The sequence below is a fragment of the Delphinus delphis genome, chromosome 10 (assembly GCF_949987515.2).
Source record: "Delphinus delphis chromosome 10, mDelDel1.2, whole genome shotgun sequence".
NCBI classification, from domain to species: domain Eukaryota; kingdom Metazoa; phylum Chordata; class Mammalia; order Artiodactyla; family Delphinidae; genus Delphinus; species Delphinus delphis.
Genome location: NC_082692.2, coordinates 61,361,575 through 61,381,341, shown reverse-complemented (window position 1 = coordinate 61,381,341; position 19,767 = coordinate 61,361,575). Strand labels below are relative to the sequence as shown.

Here is a 19,767-nt window from a genome sequence, read left to right as displayed (position 1 = left end):
TGGCCTGCCCTTTGAAATGCCCTGGTCCGGCTGGGGAGACAATTAAACAAGTGTCACAGGAGGTTAAAGTGGACTGTCTCTGCCCCTGTTTTGACCAAGGGACCAATACCAAGGGTTTCAGGTTGCCAAACCATGTGTCTCTTGTATGCAGATGGCTTACAAGGGAAATGGAGCCGGACATGGGGACCCCGTAGTCACATCAAGGATAGAAAAAGGGGTCCAAGGGAACCTGTTGTGAGTGGGTTTCTTGCAGAGAACTGTCATGAGTTGTTTCCAGGACGCTGTGGCTTTCTTCTTGAGGATGGCCAGTGTGTGGAGGGTGCCACCTTCTAACCCTGGCCTGCTGAGGGGGGCTTCCAGGGCCTTCTTGGAGAGCTTTGACATGGAGGACTGGGCCTCACTGGGCCTGAGAAAGCTCAAGTGGACCAGCCCTGGGACCTGGAGGGAGGGTTGCTCTGGTGGTGGCCTTGGAGCACACTGCTGCCGGGGCCTAGCCACGGGCCAGTGTGGGTGGGGCAAGTGTGCTTAGTGCTTCCTGAGGACCAGAGGCAGCAGGCAGAGAGGGCCTGTGTGAGCCTCCACAACAGGGCTACCGGGAAGGTCCAGGGGCTTGGCAGGAAGAGGCTGGGAGTAGACCCACAGGTGCCCACAGGCAAAGGAAGGGTCACGGGGCACCTGGAAGAGTGCATTCCTAGGGCTGAGGAGACTACAGGGAGAAGGCCCAGTAGGGAGTCTCCAGAAAGCCAGAAGATGCCCGTATGAGAGTCCCCTCTAGCCGTCCAGCCACCCTATCTCCGACTGTCGTAGGACTGGACACTCTCAGGATGAGGCTAAGATGGTATTTACAACAGAGTGGCTGAAGGCTGCTGTTTCACCCAAGACTGAGTGGAAAAGCCCCAGCATTGGCCTGGTTTTTACCCGGGGCCAGGGAAGATTGTCTCCACTGAATGAAGCTGAAAGGGACAGGAAGAGGCAAAAATAAAGGCTGGATATATAAAACTGAATCACTTTGCTGTATACCAGAAACTAACACAATATTGTAAATTTGTAAATCAACTATGCTTCAATTAAAAAAAAAGAACAGGGTCCAGGCCAGGTCATGTAAGCCATTTATTGGTTTGTTTTAAAAATATGTATCTTATTTACGCACGAAGTTTGGTGAGAAGTGCTTGGGTAGTTCAGACAACGGCTGGCACTTGGTGCAGCCAGCGTCGTCTGTCAGCGGCCGGCCCCGGGCACCTGCCTCAGGCTCCCAGGCTGTCCCCACATATAAAACCCCAGTTGCCTTCTGGTCAGCTGGGCCTGCAGGCCAGCCGGCCTCCCAGCCTCATCCCCGTCCATGCAGCAGGCTCTGGGTGCCAGGTGCCAGGGAGGGCACACACCTCTCCAAGCCTTAAGAGCACAGCACAGAGAGCTACAAAAATAAGATTTCCACTCAGAGAAGTGTCGCTGGGACAGTTAAAAACCACATCCCACGCTGGACTCAAAGGGAACATGGGAGAAGAGAAATCACTGGGGTGGAAGGGGGTGGAGGCTGGGGCTGCCACCAAGGGAACTCAGGTGACAAGAAGAAACATAATACTTGTCTCGCCGGCAGTGTCCCCTTAGCTCCCCACGGCCAGCTCCCTGACGGCTCGGCGAGGTAGGTTAGGACAGCCAGCTTCTGGCTTCCCGGGCTGCCCTGAGAGGTGGCTGCCGCCGGGTGGAGGGCGGCTTTGCTGGAGAGCGGATTTGGGCAGCCGAGCCCCTGCCTGCACAGGCTCCACCAGCCACCACTGTCACTCTCAGGGTGACAGTTCTCTACATTAAAAGATTTGCATATGCTAAGTAGGATTGTCAGCAGCTGAAGAGGCCCTGGGGGTGGTAATTGGACTAGAAAAAGTATTTTTCCCTGAAAAGCCCTGCTCACAAGACCTATGGGCAGCCTGGCCGCTGCCCCAGAAGGTCCTGCATGCGGGTGCCACCAGGACCCTGGGCTGAGCGGGAGGGGCTGGTCCAGGGTCACACTACTCCCTTTCCCAGGGGGCCTGGGGTCCATTCCCCTCCCAGGGCACAGGGACTGGGCCTGAGCCTCCTGAGGCCCCTTCTCTGCACAGGGCCCGAACAGCCCTCCCCACTCCCATGCCACTGCATCTGGAGAGGAGCTGGAGGCCACACGGGCATCCCCTCACAGCTGGGCAGAGGCAGAAAGGTCTGGAGAGAGAGCCTGGGTGATGACAACAGACTCCCTTCTCCACATGGGCCAGGGGCCCCCGCTCTGAGGGCTGTTGTGTTTCTCAGCCCTAACCCCACGGGCTCAGCCTTCTCTTCCTCGCCTGTGGGGCAGGGCCGGCCAGGCTGGGCAGCAAGGACAAGCTGGGTGGCAGGAAGTGAGTGGGGCTCCTCCCTCAGGCCCTTCGTTTAACGTTAATACACTAACAGAGGCCACGCTCTCCAGGGAAGAAAGGCAACATCAGTGCCAAGGACCAGCCCTGGGACCTGGGACACTCTCTTCTGGAAGCTTGTTGTATCTGTAGAACTGACCCCAGGGTGGCCTGCATAAAAATACAAGGGGAAAATGGACCTTGGGTACAATGGAAGGCCAGGATGAGCCCCGGCTGACAAGAATCCCACCCATGGGGGCCGGGAGGAAAGGCCTGTCTCCCTTAGGCTAGGGCAGAAGAGGCTGCCTGGTGCTCACCTCGGGGAGCCCAGGCCACACGTGGCCTGTGTCTGGCCTCTGTGTGTATGGGAGCGTGCACACGCATGAAGGGGAAGGGGTTCAGCCCTCTTGGCACCTTAGCCCAACCCCTGGGCAGTGAAGGCCTGTGGGACCCACACTGGATTTCACTTTTGCTTTGACAACAGAGTCCCAGCAGCTCCATAGACACTCTTGTGCAGAGTTAAGAAGAGGCAGCAGGAATTGCCTCCGATCCGTCCATGAAAAAAGTTAGTTCTTTGCTCAAGTAAAAAAATATCAAATATAATAAATTTATGAAAGCCCATTCACAACACCTACAGTCTCAGTTTTGTATTTTGTCTCAGCAGCTGGGATGGAGTTGCTTGTCAGAGCCCTGGGGTGTTGCCTGACCAGAACCTTCCGCCAGGACTGGTACACTTGGGGCCTCTAGGGGCAGGCCACCCCGAATGGCTGGCGTAGCCAAATGCTTCCAGGCATCAGCATGGTGCACAGGGCTCTGCCTTGTCGGTCCATGGGGCTGAGGCTCATTTCTCACTCCTGAAGCCCAAAGCAAGGACAGATGGCCCAACGGCTGCTGGTCTGGGGCTGCATTTGGGTTTGCCATGACGCTGTGCGCTGGCCCACCGGGGCACGCTCACACGACAGATTCACGGTCCCTGTCTGGGGACGGGGGGATGTCCGCGAGATCTTCACTGGGGCTGTAGTCAGATGCCCGCGCCTGGGGGTTATCGCTGGTGGCCCTGGTAACGCTGTCGTAGGAGGGTGGGAAGGACGTGGAGGAGATGGAGGAGCTGGAGGGCGGGACAAGGCGCTGGGAGAAGTTCTCGTTCATCATGTAGGCGATGAGGCCCTCCTGCTCGGGGGCATCCTCCTCGGAGAGGCCGCTGCCGCCCGCCTGCTGGCGGAAGAGGAAGGAGGCGTGCTTCATGGAGCGCCGCAGCAGGTGCCTGCGGAAGGCCCGCTGGATGATCGAGGCCGACACCTCCTCGTGCTTGCGCCGGAGTGTGGTGGTGATGGGCTCATACGAGATCTTGGACGGGTTGGCCGCCATGAACTTCTCCTCCATTTGGATCTTCAGGGCGTCCATCTCCCCAGACTCGCCCAGGACCCTCTTGGTGAAGGCAAAGAGGATGTCCATGCAGTGGATACGGTCCCCGCTCACCATGGGCAGGTCCATATTGATGAGGCTTATCTGGTTGGGCTTGGCGATTCGGAGCGGCTCAGACAGGGCGTCAGCAAAGTCGGACAGGGCCGAATACTCAATGAACTGGGTGGCCTCCGGGTCAAACTTCTCCCAGATCTCATAGAACATGTCGAAGTCATCCTCGCTCAGGGGCTCCGTGCTCTCCTCCGTGGCCACACTGAAGTTCTCCAGGATGATGGCGATGTACATGTTGACCACGATGAGGAAGGAGATGATGATGTAGGTGGTGAAGAAGAGGATGCCCACGGCGGGGCTCCCGCAGTTCCCCCGGGAGCCGTTGCTGTTGGGCAGGGTGGGGTCGCAGTAGGGAGGCCCCGTGTTGAGGATGGGGCTGAGGAGCCCGTCCCAGCCTGCCGACGTGGTGATCTGGAAGAGGCAGAGCATGCTGTTGGCGAAGGTCTGGAAGTTGAACATGTCATCAATGCCAGCCTCCCACTTGACGTAGGCGAAGTTGGCCATGCCGAAGATGGAGTAGATGAACATGACCAGGAAGAGCAGCAGCCCAATATTGAAGAGGGCGGGCAGGGACATCATGAGCGCGAAGAGCAGCGTGCGGATGCCCTTGGCCCCGCGGATCAGCCTGAGGATGCGGCCGATCCGGGCCAGGCGGATGACTCGGAAGAGCGTTGGGGAGAAGAAGTACTTCTGGATGATGTCTGAGAGCACAGTGCCTGTGGGAAACAATGCAGACTGTGGCTACTGATGGCATTGCTGTCCTCCCTCCAGCCCAGCATCGCTGGGAGGGGTCTCTGTACAGCGAGGAGCCAGGAAGTGGAGGCCTGGGTCACCTGGGGCCTGCAAGGACCCTGCCTCCACCCACCTCTTTGAGCCTCCATTGCTGCATCTGTGGTCCAGAAAAGGAGGACCTACAGTACCTGCATCTTTTGCAAAGTGCCTTCTTAGCTCTCCTTTCCTTAGGCTCCTGAGAACACCTGCAGAGCCGTACCAGGCCCATCTTCCAGATCTTGGGTTCTGAGGCCTCAGGGGACTTTCTCAGCATCTTGGTGGCCCACCTTGGACCAGAACTCGGGAACTTTTAGCTCCTTGCTACTCAAAGTGTGGTCCAAGGACCAGAAGCCTGATCTCCTGGGCACTTATCAGGAATGCAGAATCTCAGCTCCGCCCCAGACCCACTGTGTTTTAACAAGCCCAGGTCGTTTGTGTGCACACTGAAATACAAGAGGCACTGGCCAGGCAGTCGGCCCACTCCCCGCACCTCACCTGTCACATCTCAGCCTCTCTGAGGTGCTTCCTATGACCCTCTCAACTCTGCTAGCTGCCAGGCCTGCCCACCCATCTCCACTGACTACTCTGGATTTGGAGTTTCAAGAAGCAGGGATGTAAGTTATAGGGGACAGAGTGGAATGCACTTGCCTCGTATTGGCCCAAGTGACCTTTCCCAACTCCTCATATGATAATAATGTCACCGGCTGACATATGTCCAGTGTTCACTGTCAATAGGGCACTGGGCTGAGCAATTCATACCCATCCATTTAGCCCTTCCAACAGAAGAAAGGGCTTACCCTAGAAGGAAAGCTGATACCATCATCCTCATTTTCTGGAAGAGGAAACTTATCTAAGTTACCACCTAGTCAGTGAGAAGCTGCGATTTGACTCAGACACTCTGGCTCCAAGTCGACATGTTAACTATGCCTCTCTGGTACACAAGCTCTGGGATCACCAGGTGTTCCTGAGGACAGACGGCACCTCCTGGAATCTCTGAGACTATGCCTCAAGGGCTCTGTTCCTGTTCCTGACACCCGCATTCTCTAAAGCTTCTCTCCAGTCCTACCAGGCACAATCTCGCCCTCACCCCTGCCTGGGACCTCTTGGAGCATTTCCTGACCTAACTTCCAGCTTCTAACCATCTGTCCATCACTGCAGCCATAGCAGCCCCTGCTTTTGCCTCTGAGGCACTGAAGGCAGGGTCTGAACATGGCAGAAAGATGAAAGCCAGTCACCCCAAGGCAGCGGTCTGTGGAGGCAGGGTCAAGACTGGGCCCTGAACACAAGTGACAAAAGAAAAAAAATATTGATAAATTGGACTTAAAAATAAAAGCTTTGTGCTTCAAGAGATAACAACCAATAAAGTGAAAAGACAACCTACAGAATGGGAGAAAATATTTGCAAATCATATATCTGATAAGGGACTGGCCTCCAGAATATATAAAGAATTCTTACAACTCAATAAAAACATAAATAAGTCAATTAAAAAATTGAGCAAAGGATTTGAAGACATTCCTCCAAGACATTTCTCTTATTATATACCAAGATATACCAAGATATACCAAGGAAAATGACCAATAAACACATAAAAAGATGTTCATCATCATTAGTCATCGGGGAAATGCAAACCAAAACCGCAATAAGATATCACTTCACACCCACTAGAGTGGCTATAATTAAAAAATACAGAAAATAACAAGTGTTGGTAAGGATGTGGAGTAATTGGAACCCTCATACATTGAGGATGGGAATGTAAAATGGTGCAGCCACTTTGGAAAACAGTTTGGCAGCCCCTCAAAATTTTAGATGACTGGTTGCCAAGGGGCTGGGGAGAGGGAAAATGGGGACTAATCGCTAAATGGGTACAGAGTCTCTTTTGGGGATGAGGAAAATATTCTAAAATTAGAGTGTGATGATGGTTGCACAGCTATGTGAATATACTAAAAAGTACTGAAGTACACTTGAAAGGGTGGATTTATGTTATGTAAATTATATCTCAATAAAACTGTTGTTAAAAAAAGAACTTGGGCTCTGAAGTTAAACAGATATGGGCATGTGCTATGGTCTGAATGTTTCTGTCTCCCCCTAAATTCATATGTTGAAATCCCAACTCTCAAAGATGATGGTATTAGAAGGTGGGACCTTGGTAGGTGCTTAAGTCATGAGGGTGGAGCCCACATAAATGGGATTAGTGCCCTTATAAAAGAGGCTCATGAAGCTCCCTAGCCCCTTCCACTTTGTGAGGACATGGCAAGAAGGTGCAGGTTATGAACCAGGAAAAGGACCCTCACCAGAAAACATTATTATGCTGGTGCCTTAATCTTGGACTTCCAGCATCCAGAGCTGTGAGAAGTAAATTTCTGTTGTTTATAAGTTAACCAGTCTGGTATTTTGTTATAGCAGCCTGAGTAGACTGTGTATGAATCCTGTCTCTGCTTCTCCCTAGTTGTATGACTTCCCTGCCTCAGTGCTGACTTTATAAGGTAAACTGCCTGAGGCAGGTGATGTCTGAAGGAACCTGGCATATACCTGGGTGGCTAGACTCCAGAATTTTCCATCTCCAGGGATAACTTCTACTTTAGAGGGCCACCTGCCTCCCGACTCTGGAACTTCTTCCTCCTTCAGTCTAAGGGGCAGGCTTCCCTTGGGAAGGCAGGAAAGCCCCCACAGGTCCCATTCCCTTTCCCAGACTCATCCTTGAAGCTCTCCAATCAGAGAGCTGTGTTCCAGGGTTCCAGGGAGGGTGGGGCCAGGAAGGGGTGCTGGGTCCTCTACCAGGTTGGCCCCTTGGCCTGATTGGGCCCTCCCAGATGTGTGTGTGTGTGTGTGTGTGTGTGTGTGTGTGTGTGTGTGTGTTTATGAGATGGGGGTAGAGGCAAGGAATGTAGAGAGAAAAGAATGTAGGAGCCTGGTGTACTTGTTATGGTGAAGTACAGATCCAGGGCTGGCGGAGAGGGAAAGGCCTGGCCTGGGGAGGGCTTTTCTGCCCAGCCAACTTGCATACCCACCCACGATGGAGAGGATGACAACCACGAAGTCAAAGATGTTCCAGCTGTTGGTGAAGTAATAGTAGCGCAGGGCAGCCATCTTGACGATACATTCGCCTGTGAAGATGGCTACGAAGAGCAGGTTGATCTTGGCCAAGATGTTGACCTTCTCAGGGCTCTGGTCATCTGTCTCCACCATCATGGTCACCATGTTCAAGCAGATGAGAAACATGATGGTGACATCGAAGGCCTGCTTGGTCACAATGTCGAATATGAAGCCCTGGTACTTGTTCTGAAAGGAGGGGCAAAGGACGGGCTCAGCAGGGGTCTCAGACAGGCTAGCACGCCCCCATTGCTGCCTCTCAGCCCAGGCCAGCTACCCTCCTACTTCATCCTCTGCGGGGGGGCCAATGCCCCCAGTCACGGGAAGAAGAAGAAGTCAGGATGCTGGCCAGCCTGGCTCTCCTGCTGAAAGTTCCCTGGGCTTCCAGGCCCAGTCCTAGGCTCTCTCTTCCCTGAGACCATCTCTGATGGCTCTTCAGAAAGGGACCTCTCTTACCCCGAGTTTCCTCAGCACATCGTTCATCATGCTTCCCTTTTTGTTCCCACTGTCTGAAGGCTCAAGGTCAGATTTAAATTTCAGTCCTAGTAATTGTCTCAGTCCTCAGGTTAACAAATTTTCTCCACCCTTTTTATGGAATTTATTTTATTTATTCTACTTGGGACTCCCCCAGTGGTCCAGTGGATTCTACTGACTGTATTTATATGTGTCTTTAATTGTAAGATTATTTGGGGGAAGAGAGACGATTATAAATAAGTGAAAACACACGTGTGCGCATGCACACACACACACACACACACACACACACACACGTAACCTAGAACCGAGCATGGAGAACAGGAAAGTATCAGATGAAATGGATGAATTAGATGCAAAAACTGGGGCTGCCACTTACAAGCTAGTGATTTAGGTACCATTCACCTAATTAACCTCAGTACTGCCCCCATCCTGCTCCAATACACACACACACACACTTTTTTGGGCCAAGGGAGTCAGCCTAGCAGAGAACCCAGCACCCCTCTGGGCCCCACCTACTAGGGAACTCTACTGCTCAGGGAGTTGCAAGGATGAGGTTATGCACGGGGGTGGGGGCAGGCTGCCCTGTGCTCCCTGGGGAAAGCCTGCAGCCCTGCAGGGGAGAAGCGGGCTCACTGAGAGGTTCCTGTGGGAGGGGAGTGTCCCCTGGGCTGCCATAGCTGTCTCATGCCTTCCCTTCTATCTCCGTGAGACTGAGGCCCCTGTGTGTGGTTACAGGTCCCTCCTTTCCTGGACAGGCTGAGGGCCCTAGGCTGGGCCAAAAGACTGTGAAGAGGCCCTGATAGCTGGTCTTGTGGCATGGGGCCTTCCCAGGGTCCCCTCAGCTGGTCCTCCCCACTCCCACCAAATCGAAAGCCTGACTCACCAGGGGCCGTGGGATGGGCTTCTGGGGCTTCTTGGAGCCCAGCTTTTTCATGGCATTGTAGTACTTCTTCTGCTCCTCTGTCATGAAGATGTCCTGGCCCCCTAAGTGCAGAGAGACAGGCACCAGCTTCATTTTGGAGTTCTCAGAGCCCCCAGCATGGAGGGCACAGGGATCTCGCCTCCTTGATGAGGATGCCAGGGTTGCGTTCCTCCGCACTTCCTCTCCTGGGGGAGAAAAGTGTGCCTCTATCCTGCACCAGAGATTCCCCCCACCCCCGGACCTGCTTCTCCTGGGTCCCTGTCCCCATTCTCCTTGAGCTCTCTCTGACTTTGTGACTTGCAAATCCAGTCCCTACTCCCATCCTCTCCCCTGCTCAGCTCAGCCACCTTGGAAGTTCTCTCTGCCCACTTGGTTTGCCTGCCACCCAATCATGGCCCCTCTGATGGAGCTCCTGGAAGACCCTGGCCTCTGTGCAGTACCGCCCCCACCATTGTCCCTGATCACGGACCAGGTAAACAGACACAACCCTCACCCCAGGTTCTCTTAGGAGCCTCATCTCTCAGACTACGGCAGGCGTGGGGCCCCTTGTTACAGGCTTACAGCCCTAAGCAGGTCACATTATAGACACACCCCTCTCCCACCCTATCCCAACAGGAGCAAGAAGAGGACCATCCCCAAGAGGAAGGAAAAATGGGGCCAGGAGCTGGAAAGGCTCCCAAGTCCCTGGCATCCAGCCTTGCCCTGCAGCCTGGGGAACCTGTGCTCTACGTATCTTTTTCTTCTGTTGGTTGAAGTTGTCAATGATGACACCGATGAAAAGGTTCAGGGTGAAGAAAGACCCGAAGATGATGAAAATAACAAAGTAGATGTACATGTAGAGATTGTATTCCCACTGGGGCTGCTCTTCATACTAGAGGGGAGAAATCAGACGGGAGGTCAGACAGGCGGGAATGGGGGTGGGCTGGCTGGGTGTGTCAGAGGAAGGTCACCACACAGGGTGTATGTCTGAGTGTGTGTGATGGGTGGGTGGGGATGGAGTTGAGAAGAGTGGGTGGTGGCAGGTGATAAGGGCAGGCATGCTGGGCTCAGGGCTGGTACAGCGTCCCTGCATGGCTCCTTCCCCTGGGCCACTGGGAGGTTTGAGTATATGGGGGCATCTCTCAGCCTGCAACTCTCAGTGTGATGGGGGTGGAGCACAAGGACAAAGGAGAAACTTGATTTATGTCTCTGTTGGTTCCACCCCATCCTCCTGGGGTAAGACTTTGATTCAACTAAATTACAGTGAATTTAATTTGAAAGATATTTGTAAATTTGGGGACTCCTTGGGAGACCACACAACCTTGCCCCAGGGCCAGGCCTAGGCATTCCAGAGAGGCTCAACTCTGGGTTGACACAAGAGACCTGGCCCTTATGGGATGTAGGCCCTGATTCCCTGGGGGCCAAGAAGCTGGGAACCTCGGGTGCCTGACTCAGGCAGAGAGGCCAGTGTGACAACCTACCCCCCTGGAGTCCACAGCTGCATACATGATGTCCATCCAGCCTTTAAATGTTGCCTGGAAGGAAAAAGCAAAAGTAAGGAAATCATTTAATCCTGCATCTATGGAGCTACTTAGGGCTCCCGTCTGGGCAGATGAGGCCAGGAAATAACCTCCTACAAGAAGCAATCAGTCCATCCCACCCTTTCAGCAGTATCCAAACGGCTGGGCGGTCAGGGAAAGGCCTTCTTGTTCAGGGCTGAGGAGGAGGGGAAGCCAGCCAAGCAGACACCCCAAGAAGGTCATACAGTGGGGGAATAAACTTCTTGATGTTGGCCAAGAGACTTCCCTTCAGATCCACATTCATTTCAGATTCTAAAATGACACAGAAGCGCACAGCAGGTATCAGGGAGAGAGAGGTGGCTCTTGGGCTCTCAGTTCTTACTTAAGGTGGACTCCAGGGCTGACCTGGTCCCCTTTGTCATGAGTCTTATTGCTTCTGCTTCATAGCTTTTCAAAGGAAGTCCCTGAAGAATCCCAACCTTCCCTCATACTTAAGGGGGTCCTTTTGCTAGTGGTGTGTTGGCAAATGGCTAACAAATGGCTTTCCAGAAGAAAAAGAAAAGCCCTGATTGTTGCGTTTGCCAGCTTCTCTGTGTAAATACTCCCATCATTGCCATCCTTAAGTTACCAACATGTCACTACTGAACACAGAGTCAGGAAGAGATGCACAGGAGCACAGTGTTGCAATATTTCCACTGCATGGATATAATAGGTGTGAATAACCTCAGGAGCATAGATGATAATAAGTGGTAATGGTGAGTTCTGATTTCGTTTCAATATCATTGAGTTAATTACAAGTTTAAAAAATCTAATTTTTAATAATGGCTTGCCAAATATTGGAAAATGTAGCAATTGGCTCTTGTGAGTCCATACGTGCCGGCGCTGGCATGGCACACAAGGCAGGAAAGAGGAGGCCGAATAGGACAAGGTCCTGGCACTGGCTGCATGGACTGCCCAAGTCTGGGATGCTATGATGATTCAGAAAGAGCCTGGGGGACAGGCTTGCTGGTGAGACCAATTGCCTAGCGGACCTCACTTGTGTCCTTGGCAAAATCCGATCGTGTCCTGAGCCTACTTTCAGGGTATAAGCTGGTCTGCACAGACTTTCCATGTCTAAGAGTTTTCATGAGTCAGGCAGGGCAGAGGGAAACCAAGGCAGCCGCAGAGAAGGCAACTGCTTCAGCTCCCTGTGCCATGGGGCCCTCACCTGTACAGAGAGGCCTGGAGATGCTGTGGGACCTGCTGGGGACCACCCAAGGTTACGAGATGCCCATGACCGAATTCTTCCCAGCCACTGTGCGGTTCTGTCTGCAACAGAAAGGGGGCTTTCCTTCCAAGTTCTGACATTCGGAAGGGACAGCCACAGGGATGGAAGGTGCTCTGAGTTTGGCTCTAATCATGTTCCCCACTATGTATTTCAGGGCTCTAATCATGTTCCCCACTATGTATTTCAGGGGAGTCGTTGGAGAAAGCTATCCCTGTGATTTAAGAGGTGCGTGGAGGTGTGAGGGGATGTGCCAAGCTTCCCTCCGTTCTGGGAACTAGAGACAGGTGTCTGGGCTTTTGGTTGGGACAGCAAGAAGAACAAGCTGCAGCTTTGCATGTTATGGTTCAGACTGATTTCTGTTGTCAAGGTTATTTGTATGCTGTGCATTATAATCACTGAAGCCACTGTCCTCACAAATCAATGGAAACTTTGGAAAGACTGGGGAAGGCCATGCGTGTTTAAACATCACACATCTTGCACATTAGAGATGAAAGGAAATATATTCTTTTAACAACGCAGGAGGTATCACTACCTTTTATAACAGAGGGGTGGCCAGAGTCACAATTTTGCTACTAGTTCAGTCCCTGGGTGTCTATGGTCGTTCACTTGCAATCTGTGCCATCGTACTGCCAAACTGACTGCTGTCTGGGGAGCTGGTTCTGCCGTAGTGCTGAAGCCCCAGGCCATACTTGGAGAATGTAGCATCTTCCTTAGAATGGAAAATCTGGGGCCTTCCCAAGCAGCCAAGAATTCCCTGGAGAATCCTACGCCTCCTTTGGGCAACATGATCCTATCGTGAGGATCCAGAGTGGCCTCGCTCTCCCTCACCTGCCCACAGCACAGGGGAAGGTGCCTGTTGCTGGTCAGCCAGTAGGAGGAAGGAAGGCCCTTCCCCACCCCCACAGAACTTACCACCTGCAGAAGGGCCAGGTACCCAGCCCCCACGTTGTCAAAGTTGACTTTCACCTTGGTCCAGTACAATTCACCAGTCACGTTGAAAGACATACAGTCGCTCTTGTTGTTCACGATGGTGTAGTTCAAGGGCAGGTCTCCCTCAGTCTGGTTGATGCATCTCCCAAACTTCCCCGCGAAGAGGTTCACGCCCATGATACTGAAGATGAGCCAGAAGATGAGGCAGACGAGGAGGACGTTCATGATGGAGGGGATGGCGCCCACCAGGGCATTGACCACAACCTCAAGTGGGCAGAGAAGAGGCTCAGTTCCTGGGGGTGCCCAGAACACACACCCTTTTCAAGAGCCCCAAACTACTCAACCTCCTGGGTATAGGTCCCTATGGGGGTGGGGAACAATTCCTGTCCCCAGTGAAGCCCATGGCTAGAAGCTCTGGTGGGCAGCGAGGGGAGTGAGAGAGAACACACACGCCTTTTGCTTTGCACCCTAAAGTCTGACACAGCTCAGAACATCTGCCTTTCCCTTCTTGGCTCTGCCCGGAATCCATGACCTTCAAACTTAATTTTCAGCAGGGTCTCTGCTGGATGAGTATGCCACAAGTCTGATGAGAAAGGGCCTCTGGAGATACACTCTCTGAGCTAAGCTTCTGATTTCCTTTGGGGTTGCTGCTACCGGGATGGATGGGTGTTCTCCTGTAAAGTGTGCCCAGGGGACCTCCGGGTGGTACGTCTGGAGGGTGCTCTGACAGCCCTCCCATGCTGCGGTGGGAGCAGGGCTGGCAGGGAGGGTGGTGTGCGCGCTCCCTGTGCCTCTGCCCTCCCCAGGGAGAGGCTCTCTGACCCCATGGGGCCATGGCCCCATGCTCTTCATTTAAACTCACAGCACCCAGGAGAAGTATCATTGGCAAAAATAACTGGGGACTCCACTCCAGTAAGGGACCTAGTTCTCAGCTGTCTGTGAGCCAGGAACATGTTTGCCACACAGACTAGGAGCGGAGCTGGTGTGGGGCTGGGCGGTGGATATGGTAATGCTGACACACGCAAAGAAGGGGGTCAGTCCGTGGCCCCCCAGCAGGCATGATGAACATGGGAACAGGGTGGGAAACCAACTCTCCCGTTTGCCCTTCTCTGGCTCTGTGGCCAGCAGCCACAGCAGAGGCATTCCTGGCAACTAGTGTCTCCTCCATGTCCCCTTGTCCCAGAACAAAATGTCCTTGCTCCCGAAGAGACATTTAACTTAGGTCGGATTATTCACTTGTGAACGGCTTCCCACCAGAAATAAACAGCTTGCTTCTCCATGGATTGGGGGTGTGAGCAAAGTTCAAAACCATCAACCAAATTGGGGCTGTGTAATGGTGCCTGCTGGGTCAGTGAGAGACACACAGATATGTCTGCTAAAGTCACAACAGAACTGTGAACATTTTGTAAAAACAAGAAACAAAAAAACCCCACACACTCAAACACATGGGTTCGTTTTCTTGCTATATAAAATGGATAATGATTTTTCTTGGTGGGCTTTTCAATTTGCCTTATATGTGCACATTCTTTGGTAAAATTTGGTGACTTGAAACAAACGCAGAGGGCTCTGCACTTAGAAAATAGTGCCAAAGAGTTTACTAAGCAAATACAAGCTGCTCTCTCATGGTGAGAATACAGCTGGCTCCTTCCTTGCTTCCTTCATCCTCCCTAGCACTGCCCTACTGCCTATCACAGACAGAGGGAAGGCAGCCTGTGATGGCCAGGAGGCAGGGGACAGGGATGGACACATGGAGCCGGGGCGCACACAGACACGAGGCCCCGCTGGAGAGCAGAAGCCGAAGGGGCCCTGGGCCGGTGGGGCTGGCTGCAGCTGAGACGCCTGTGCCCCAGGCCTCACTTCCTCTCCATTATCCAGGGCTCTCTGGCCCTCGTGGAGCCCACAGGGCTGGGGGTGGCAAGCCTGGGGGGAGGTTCGCACAGCTCTCCATCTCCGAGTGCCACCAAGCCCAGCCGTGCTTCCTGGAGATCCTGCACATGCTCCCACCGGGTCAGGGCCGCCTGGACAGCAAGTGGGCCTGCGGGTCCCCTCCATGGAGCCACCCCCCACTGCCCCTGTGGAAAGAGCCACCCCTCTTACCCTCATGCCCTCAAATCGTGACAGGGCTCGCAGGGGTCGGAGCGCACGCAAGGTCCGCAGTGACTTGATGGGGCCCATCTCAGCAAAGCCCAGTGCGTTGGCCACCAGGCTGATCAGCGAGACCTGTGGGAGGCAGGGTGGGAGTGGAGCCACGGGGACAGCTCGAGACAGTGGCAGGGCTCCTGGCCCACCGAAAACAGGCTGGGTGTGAGAGAGCCAGCAGGTCTTCCTGTGTCCAGTCTTTCTGATTCCCGGCTGGATCGTTTTCACAGGCTGTCCTGCGTTGGGCCAGCCTTCCTGCGGCCCAAGAGGCTGGGGGCAAGCCCAAGCATGTCCCAGCTTTCAGACCTTCACTGAGGGCCTGCTATGTGCACTTCACACACACACACACACACACACACACACACACACACACACACACACTCTCACACGTCTGTAATAGCCGCAATCACCCCAGGACGTGTAATGCACCTCCCAATGCTACAGATGAGAAAACTGAGTTCCAAAGCCACCCGCTAGTGTGGAGGAGCAGGGTCACAAAGCCTGGGCTTTAGGTCCCATGTGCTTTCCTTCAAGTCAGATTCTTGGGCCTGCCCCTTCCCTGCCCCGAAGTAGACTCTCTGGGGAAGAAGGACTGTCCTGAGTTGAGTATGAGCAGACAAGACAATCCTGGGGCATTTCCCCAAAGCTGGACCTCACAACATTCTGCCGTCTTCAAAGAAGGGAAGCGCAGATGGAGCCCCTGAGGGCTGTTCTCTGCTGTCTGCTTTCTCTGCCCCGCCCTCACCAGGGCATTTCCACCCAGCAGATTTTATCCTTCTAAAGTTCCAGGGGCATCCAAACCCTTCTTATGTCAATGCTGGCCGGTGATCACAGGTTAGAAGTGGCCTCCTGCCTGACCTCGCCGGCAATCACCATTACCACCACCCTAGCTCTGAGGGCAGCCTGACGGTGGCGAGGGGCTGCAGGCGGGGCCCTGACTCCCGGACCCTCCTCCCAGGCTTGGAAGCAGCAGGTTGGGAGAAGGCTGGGCAGAGGGGCTTGGAAGAGGAAGATTCCCAGGATGGACTTCTGTGCTGCCCCCACCCGGGAGAGGATGAGGGGCATCTCTCAGGGACTTGCTGCTGAGGGCAGCCAGGTCCGGCCAGTCTCCCCGCCTAGCTCCCAGCAGGCCAGCCTTGTCTGTTGCTTCCAAAGCTCGCCCTGCCTGCTCCACCCAATGTCAGTTGATGGCAACTCCATCCTTCCAGCTGCTCAGGCCACAGGCCTTGGCATCATCCCTGCCTTCTCTCTGTCTCTCACATCCTACATCCAACCCATCAGGATTTCCTGTTGGCTCTGCCTTCAAAATATGTCAGAAGTCCAAATATTTCTCACCGCTTCCACTGCCACCATCCTGGCCAGGCCGCCATCATCTCTCCCCTGGATCACTTCCACAACCTCCCAACCTTCTCCCTGCCTCCACTCCCCTCCCCCACCACCCTGACAGGGTGATTCTTTCATAACATGAGTCAGATGATGTCGCTCTTCTGTCCAAAGCCCTTCAACGTCTCCCCATTTCATTCTAAATAAAGGCCCATGCTTTTCAAAGGCTGCATCCGTTCTACCCCATGCAGTCTGGCCTCATCTCCTGCACTTCCCTTCCCCACTCCTCTGCTCCAGCCACTCTGGCCTCCCTGCAGTTCCTCAAGTATCCCAGGCACCCTCCTACCATAGGACCTTTGCACTGCTGTTCCAACCTCTGTTTGGAATGTTCTGCAGACATCTGCCTGGCTAACCCCAACCTCCTTCAAATGTCACCACAGTGAGCCCACTCTGGCCAGCCTGTTTAAGGTTCTAATCTCTACCTTCCTTTCTCCCTGAGTCCCGGCCCTCCTAACCCCCTTCCCTCTCTACTTCCTCTTCTCTATGTGTATACATCACCAGCGTAATATAAAGCTGGCTCATGTATTATGTTTCTGGTTCACAGTCACCTTCCTGCGTGCAGGCAGGGGTTTTGTCTGTTTTGTTCCCCAAGATCCTCAGCATCTACAATAGCACCCACATACAGTAGATGCTCAATAGTATCGAAAAAATGCATGAACTGAACATGGAAACATCCTTTTCCAGACCTTGAGGCCTGAAGTCCACCATTTCCATGAAGTGTGGGGATAGGGGGGCATGGCCAGTGTCTGGAAAGCTGGATTCCAGCACCCACTTCCTTCTCCTTGACCTTGGGCCAGGCCCTTCTCTGCTGTGAGCCTCAGTTTCCTTCTCCACAGGCTAATTCTCCAATCTTGAGAATTTCAGGCCCTTAGACCTGGCCTCAGCGGAATTCCCCAAGGTGGCAGGTGGTGGGAGGTGGGTGGGCTTCCCCAGAAGTCTTTGCAAACTCTATCTGGCCTGCCCTGAGGGAGTCCCAAAAAGCTGCAAGAACAGCTGGGTGAGGGGGCCTCAGGGCAGAGCTGCCAGGATCCCAGGCCTTCCCCTGGCCCTTTGGCAAGGAGGCTTCAGGGGTCCTCTCCCTCATCTCAGGGAGGCTCTGAGGGCTCTAGGCTGTAAGAGCATCCTGAGCTCCCCCCGTCTCTGCCAACCCAGCACCTCTCACCCCAGCATTACCATCGGCCACTTGGGGTGATGAAAGAGGCCTGGGCTGGAGGTCCAGCAACGTGGATCTGTGTCTCCACACATACTCTAGCCCACGGAGCCATTCAAGTTTGTCCTCCCACCCAGGCCTGGACCCTGGCCAGGCCCACTGGCAGCTGAGCCCCTTCCTTTAGCTTCTGGGCCCGAAGTGGGGACCAAGCACAGGCTAAGCTCTTCTATAACTATAGGAAGGACAGCCCCTGCTGGTGGGCAGAGCTACGAGTGTCTTCTGGAAAGCTCTTCCCAGCCTGCAGATCCTGACCCACATCCTGCTGTGCGAGACCCACCACAACCAGATGCTAAGTCCTCGCCTGAGCCCTTCGCCATGTTCCCTCTGCCCTTAGGGAGCACAGATCCAAGGCTGCCCCGCATTCTGAGGCTCAGTTCTCACCCCGCCATGGCTACCCTCCCACCTGACTGTGCTCAGGAGCCCCACAAGACCCTGCACTCACCCTGCTTGGTACCCAGAAGTGTCCCGGGGCCTGGGGAATTGTGGGGCAGGGGCCTCCCATTCCATCTGCCAACTGGGTGCTCAGGGGATACGCCAACCTCCTGCCCCAGGTCCCCTGGGCACACCGGAGGTCAGGCAAGCCCTGCCAGCTGCCTGATCACCCAGGGGAGCCACCTGGAACCCCTCAGCCAGTGTTCATGCTTTCCTCCTTCTCACAGGGGACTGCAACCCCTCTCATCCTCCCCAAGTGGTACCTTCTACCTGAGCCAGGAGGACCTCCTGCCTGCCCAGCACTCTTTCCCCAGTCCCATGCCCTCTGGCCTTTGGCTCATTCCATCTCCTATACAACACCTCCTCTGTGTGTGGACATGTAGGCTCTTAACCGGTCATCTGTGTGGTGGGCCTGACAGACACTTCACAAGGTGCCGTGGTGAGGGCTGCAGTACGGGCTCATCGCTCCCCCTTCTGGACGTCCTGAGAAGGTGGGACCCCATTCCTACCCTGGCTCACACCGTTGCAGGAACTGCACTTCACTATCCCCCGTGGTGAGTATAGTTTCTCCCAGAAGCCTAGGTTTCCCTGTGTCCCCAGTCGGGGGTTTTGATGGCAGAGCCCAGGTATCCGCTCTGTGACCCCAGACTCAGGCTTCCTGCCCCTTTGCCCACCCCGTGGCACAGCCAAGATGCTCCACTTCGTCCTGCTGTCTCCTGCTGCCCTGTCCTTCTGTCCTTCTGTCCCTCGGCCTCAGCTCCTTTTCACACTGGCAACGGGCGCCCCCCTCCTCTCTTCCCTTCAGGGGCCACACTTACACCCACAATGAGGAAATCGAGCCAGCACCAGGCATTGGTGAAGTACTTCTTGAAGCCATAGGCCACCCACTTGAGCAGCATCTCCAACACGAAGATGTAGGTGAACATCTTGTCGGCATACTCCAGCAGGACCTTGATGGTCTTCCGCTCCTCCAGGTAGATGTCCTCGAAGGCCTGCAGACCAGGGTAGACAAGGTAGACATGATATCCTGACCCAGCCAGTCCCACTCCGCACAAGCCTTCATCTCTGACAGTATCTGCTGCCCAGGAGAGCGGGGCAGAGGGGAGCCATGTCGTGGAAGGGATTCCTGAGTGTGCCCTCTGAGCCGCGTGTGCACCATTGCTGGGTTAGGAAATGATGTTATGTGGTGTGTGGACAACAAGGCAGAATGAGTAGTGAGAATGCTTCTTCCTTCACTTTAAAGAGCAAGTCTCAGTTCAGTGCTAGTGCATTGTTAAGACCTCTCTAAAACAGCTCAAGGCCTGCTGCTAGAAACAGCACACACTTTCCCCACCCCCTCTACTCCACTGTGTTTTTACTCAATTTACTTTGGCAATTCCCTACTTTTCATAGGAAACAATATTTGTTTCCAATGACAACAATCATTCAAAGTTGCCCTTTAAAATAAACTTATTTAAACAAACAAAAAAACAGTGAATGTTCATTTAAGGCAAAATTTTAAAGAAATGATAGTAAAGGCGGTTTGTAGATATGAAGATTAGGAAACACAGGACTAGATGAAGTCAAACCTCCTGCAATCCTCAGCATCTGGGAGTCAACATTCCTAAAATGCTAGAAGTTGTCGGTCTTTCCCCACCTCCTCACTGCTGCCTCAAGCCAAATCCCCGAGCCAACAGAGAGACTCAGATGGCCCCGCTGCCCTCTTCTAACTCCAGGCTTCTGATCTGTACCTGCCCCTCCTGAGTTACCTTCCCCTATCCAGAATGTGCTCTGAGGCTCCCAGTCTAGGCAACTGAATGCGTCACTGA

The 19,767-nt window shown here is 53.9% G+C and overlaps 1 protein-coding gene across 1 annotated transcript in view; it reads right to left on the bottom strand.

Annotated features, from left to right (window-relative positions):
* Positions 1 to 1,098: 1,098 nt before the first annotated feature.
* Positions 1,099 to 19,767, bottom strand: part of SCN5A (sodium voltage-gated channel alpha subunit 5) — a 103,422-nt gene continuing 84,753 nt past the window's right edge. The window contains exons 21-28 of the mRNA XM_060021402.1: positions 18,778 to 18,951; positions 14,893 to 15,015; positions 12,778 to 13,059; positions 10,560 to 10,613; positions 9,829 to 9,970; positions 9,061 to 9,161; positions 7,619 to 7,889; positions 1,099 to 4,555 (exon numbers count right to left, since the gene is read on the bottom strand). Coding sequence (XP_059877385.1) covers positions 3,315 to 4,555; positions 7,619 to 7,889; positions 9,061 to 9,161; positions 9,829 to 9,970; positions 10,560 to 10,613; positions 12,778 to 13,059; positions 14,893 to 15,015; positions 18,778 to 18,951 — 2,388 coding nt within the window. The 3' untranslated portion in view covers positions 1,099 to 3,314. The remainder of the gene's footprint in view (positions 4,556 to 7,618; positions 7,890 to 9,060; positions 9,162 to 9,828; positions 9,971 to 10,559; positions 10,614 to 12,777; positions 13,060 to 14,892; positions 15,016 to 18,777; positions 18,952 to 19,767) is intronic.